Source organism: Clinocottus analis, unplaced genomic scaffold (assembly GCF_023055335.1).
Source record: "Clinocottus analis isolate CAN_PGR_092001 unplaced genomic scaffold, fCliAna1.0.p SCAF_36, whole genome shotgun sequence".
In the NCBI taxonomy this organism is placed as follows: Eukaryota; Metazoa; Chordata; class Actinopteri; order Perciformes; family Cottidae; genus Clinocottus; species Clinocottus analis.
Genome location: NW_027176109.1, coordinates 1,339,980 through 1,344,979, shown reverse-complemented (window position 1 = coordinate 1,344,979; position 5,000 = coordinate 1,339,980). Strand labels below are relative to the sequence as shown.

At 51.1% G+C, this 5,000-nt stretch overlaps 1 protein-coding gene across 3 annotated transcripts in view; it reads left to right on the top strand.

Moving 5' to 3' along the window:
* Window positions 1–4,044, top strand: part of trmt11 (tRNA methyltransferase 11 homolog) — an 11,250-nt gene extending 7,206 nt beyond the window's left edge. For 2 of the 3 annotated variants that reach the window (XM_068596377.1, XM_068596376.1), the window contains exons 9-13: window positions 1–2; window positions 102–174; window positions 364–498; window positions 2,393–2,513; window positions 3,771–4,044. The exon at window positions 1–2 is cut by the window's left edge and continues 163 nt beyond it. In XM_068596377.1, the coding sequence (XP_068452478.1) occupies window positions 1–2; window positions 102–174; window positions 364–498; window positions 2,393–2,513; window positions 3,771–3,902 (463 nt within the window). In that variant the 3' untranslated portion in view covers window positions 3,903–4,044. The remainder of the gene's footprint in view (window positions 3–101; window positions 175–363; window positions 499–2,392; window positions 2,514–3,770) is intronic. The other variant, XR_011079432.1, reaches the window with a different exon arrangement.
* The last annotated feature ends 956 nt before the right edge of the window (window positions 4,045–5,000 follow it).

Genomic DNA, 5,000 nt, shown 5'->3' with positions numbered 1-5,000 from the left:
CCGTAGGTCCTCACTTTGCTCTTCATTTCATAGACGACGCAGCAGATGAAGCGCGCGGCGGCTGCGTTCGCTCCGTAACGCGATGCTCTTCTGTCCTGCAGCTCCGTACGGCATCAGAGAGTCCACGAGGAGAACCGGCTCCCACAAAGACGTCACCAGACCGCCCGACACCATGTGAGTACCACCGATGCTCTGTGAGGTCACTCAGGTTTAACTCCACGCTCTGCAGGTCTCTATGCGTTCTGACCTTTGTCCAATCAGGTGAAAAACCTTTTAAAGAAGATCTTGAAGTGTTTTTCTTGATTGTTGAATGTTGTGTTGCTGTGGTTGTAAAGCTGTTGTGTGTCTGTGGGGTTCCTGCAGCTATCTGGAGTCTCACGTCCCGGTCTCTCAGGCGTACCACCTCAGCGACATCTTCACAGATCTGTTGAACTTCTCCGCCCACCACCTGGTGATGGGAGGGAGGCTCGTCTACTGGCTGCCCGTCTACAGGCCAGAGTGAGTAGTGTGTGTGTGTGTGTGTGTGTGTGTGTGTGTGTGTGTGTGTGTGTGTGTGTGTGTGTGTGTGTGTGGAAATTCGGTTTAAAGTCATGAAAATATATATATGTGGTTCAAAGTCCTGTAAACCTCTCAGCATGAGTCAGCACTGTGCCGTTAGCTGGTGCTGTCCTCAGTTCTCAGAGGGACCAGCAGGGGGCAGACTGCAGCCATCCAGCAGCTCTGCAGCATGAAGCCTCCAGCTGCAGAATGCACAACGTTAACACAGTGAACATTTAATAAACTGTGTGAATAGAGAAGAGTCCTGATAATCTGAAGAATAACACATAAATTCATGGAGGGGGTGTTCTGTGTGTCTGTGTGTGTGTGTGTGTGTGTGTGTCTGTGTGTGTGTCTGTGTGTGTGTGTGTGTGTGTGTGTGTGTCTGTGTGTGTGTGTGTGTGTGTGTCTGTGTGTGTGTGTGTGTCTGTGTGTGTGTGTGTGTCTGTGTGTGTATGTGTGTGTGTGTGTGTGTGTGTGTGTGTGTGTGTGTGTCTGTGTGTCCGGCTCACAGGAAGCTGAGGCGGCTCGTCTCAAACAAAGATGTGCAACGTCTCAATGTGTCTGTTCACGAGCAGAAAGTGAAGCGTTGACTCAAGAGTGCAGGTGTTTGACTGCAAAGGCGACACACACACACACACACACACACACACACACACACACACACACACACACACACACACACACACACACACACACACACTCAGAGGTTGCATGATTATCTCACCTCTTCCTCGGTCTTATAATCAGTGACCAGCAGGAGTTGCAGGGTTTTTCTTCCCCAAACCACCTGTGTGTTTGTTTGTGTGTGTGTGTGTGTGTGTGTGTGTGTGTGGTCTCGTGTGTGAGTCCATGCATACACACGTGTGTCATCATGTTCACACATTTGTCTTCGCTGGTCATCTACCGGCGCTCGACTTTGTGCCACCGGAGCGCCGCGGCAAAACAAACGTCTGAGGTCAGATATGTGGACTATCTGTCACTGCAGTCTGACCTGTGTGTGTGTGTGTGTGTGTGTGTGTGTATACACACAATCACATGTATGTCTGTGTGTGTAAGCCCAGACGCAGCCTGTCTCCTGGGTCTAATCTGTGGCTCTACAGCGGCGATATCGTGTTTCTGTCACCCCCACATAGTGTGTGTGTGTGTGTGTGTGTGTGTGTGTGTGTGTGTGTGTGTGTGTGTGTGTGTGTGTGTGTGCGTGATGACAACTGGCACACCGTCCTGTCAGCAGCAGACGGCGTGTCGAGCCGCTCTGACCTCGAACGTTTCTCCCTTTTTGAAGAATAAATGGAGAAGGGAAAACGTATCCAGACAGATGATGTCATGTCGGTCATCGCCGCCATTAAGGAGCGAACGACACGTAAACAAGCGAGGAGGGAGAGGAAGCGGCTCTGGAGTCGACAGCAGGAGGAAACGTATGAACGAGTCCAGATGAGACGCGTCCTCATTCACAGGCCGTCATGTTCTCCTGCAGCGAGAAGGTCTGGACATCTCCTCACGGAAGGAGTCCAGATCTTCTGCTGGATGGAGGGAGGCAGGGAGGGAAGGAGGGAAGGAGGGAAGGAAGGAGGGAGGGAGGGAGGGAGGGAGGGAGTGGAGGAGTGAGGAGGGAGGAGGGAGGAGGGAGGGAGGGAGGGAGGGAGGGAGTGGAGGAGGGAGGAGGGAGGAGGGAGGGAGGGAATTGGGTAGGTCCTGTCGCTCCATTGGTCAGGATGTGTCTGACCTCCAGGTAGAACAGGAAGTGCTCTTCTCCTTCAGCTCTTCCAGTCAGAATGAAGTCGCTCCTCCTCGGTTCCTCTGGCTTCCCTCTCGGTCCAGACTCTGACGTCTTCCTCCTCTTCCTCTTCCTCAGGTACCGTGAGGAGGCGGTGCCGCTCCACCCGTGTCTCCGCCTCGTCAGTAACTGTGAGCAGACGCTCTCCAGCCACACGGCGCGGCGCCTCATCACCATGGAGAAGACCAAGAAGCCCGAGGTTGGTCCTTGTGTGTGTGTGTGTGTGTGTGTGTGTGTGTGTGTGTGTGTGTGTGTGTGTGATTGGCTCATTTCTTTTATATACTGGAACTCTGAAGTGTTTTTAAGATGTGAGATTATTCCACTTTAAAGAAAAACACAAACTGCCCCGTGTGACACACACACACACACACACACACACACACACACACACATGCGAACGCACACAGACACACACACAGCTGTTTGATCTTATCTGACTGATATCTGTCTCAGGTTGTGGCGACGTTTCTTTCCAAATAGGCCTCAATGTGTGTGTGCGTGTGTGTGTGTGTGTGTGTGTGTGAGTGTGTGTGTGAGTGTGTGTGTGTGTGTGTGTGAGTGTGTGTGTGTGTGTGTGTGTGTGTGTGTGTGTGTGAGAGAAAGACGTGCACAAGTGGTTTCTGTGTTTAGACGGTAACGGGGCCAGACTAATTGCTGTAAAGCGTTTCCTGGTGCAGGAAAACTTCTCATTCATTGAGTGTTTTCTGGCTGTAAATGACTCATTCTGCTGACTTTATTTATTTCTACCGTTTGCGGGTTCGGACTCTTCCTCCTCCTCTTCCTCCTCCTCTTTAACCTGAGGGGTTTAGGTTTGTTTCTCCTCTCCGGAGTCGTCATGGAAACTGTTTCCAGGTTACTTTTGGCGGCGCAGCAGCGACGTGTCGCTGACAGATCGCAGGCCGAGTCATCGCGTCCGACTCCACGCACCTCATTACTCGCCTCTCTTCCTCCCTGCATCGCTCCGCTGACCGGCGGCTTCCTCACAGCCAAAACAAACTGTTTAGCTGAAGAGATTCATAACAGTTCATAACAGTTCATAACAGTTCATATGCGGCGGGCTCGACCCCCCGGGCCTTAATGCAAACACGGGGGACAGCATGCAAACCGCCGATGTTACAGCGCCGCGTTGTGTTGCTTCATGTGACGGAGAAATACAGAAGAGATGCTTCATCTGAAGGAAACCTGGAAGAAGTAAAATCCCCAAAGTCCTGTAAATGTCTTATATTCATGTGTTCATGTGTTCATGTGTTCATGTACGCTGAGTTTAAAATAATGAATCTGCTTTTAAAAGAAAGAGGCTGAAAATATCAGCAGAAGTCAGAAAAATGGGGTAAAACGTCCTGTCGATGTGGTTTGACTGCTGCATTGGTCTCAATGTGTATGAACCTTTTTGTCATTGTGGGAAACTTGCGGCGCTTTCGGTCAGTTCAGTGCAATAACCTCTTCGTTTGTCCAGGAATTAGACGGCCTCGCTCAGCTGGCAGACCCGCGCTTCAGTCCGTTCCAGGGACACAACGCCTTCAGAGAAAAGTACTTCAGCGGCCTGAACAAGCGCAGAGACGACAAGCCGGCCGCCAACGGAGAGTGAAGCATCTCCAGGGAGCGAGTGACTTTATAGGATAGACAACAAGTGCACGCCAGAGCCCGAGAGACGGGAACCGACTATCACTTGTTCTAGTTTTTAATTTTATAAACCTTTCACATTATTTTAATTATGATTCTTTATATGCCTGTACTCATTGCTTTGCAAATAAATGAATAAAACAAGTGTTCTTTTACTCTTACTGGGGCTTCTGAGGAGAACCTCTATGCATGAGTGGGTGGAGCTACGCACGAGTGGGTGGAGCTATGCACGAGTGGGTGGAGCTATGCACGAGTGGGTGGAGCTAAGTGTCAAAAAATCTAAATATTGCGATGGATTGGCTCGTAACGTGAACTCTGTGGGTTAAAGGCCCCAACTCAAACTGGACAATGCTGTGAAAGTGACCTGTCAATCACAAGGTAGCCACGCCCCTAAATCAAACCCTGCCTATTTAACTCTAAAGGGAACACAAATGTATTCGAGATGACTGTCGTTCTGTATTGAAAAAGACGTGAAACAAAACAAAATGAGTCCTTGCTCTCAAAGACTTCTATACAACCGGAGGAGTCGCCCTCTGCTGGCGAGTAAAAAGAACGCACGTTCAAGGCGAAACACTTCCGGCCGCCGGCTCGGTAGCAGAGGCCGAACAGGATGTGTAACACGGCAACAACTCGCACAAAGGCGGCATGTTTAGGAGAGAGAGGCCCTCTGGGCGTCCCGCCTCGCCGCCACAGCTACTCAGCAGCTTTTCTGTTGTTTTCCAACCGCGGTTTACACGCAGCCCGGCTCATCACTCATCCCACAGAGCGCTGCAGCGAGGCCTTTATGTACGTTACCGCTCGCTCTGTTTACCCGTCGGCCTCCGCCTCCTCCACCACACGCCCCGCTCACAGCGACGGCGCCCCGGGCTCATCACATGATACCCGGCTCGCCGCCGCTTGCGGTTCTGAGTGTTTACGGTTCCCACAGTGCCCTTTTCCTTGTGTATCATCAGCAGAGGAACAAACACCAACTGATTCCAGCCTTTCCTTTACTCGCCACTTCCGCCCGGACGTTGCTTTACATATTTTATAACCTCCGCATGATTATGAGCAGGATTTGCCA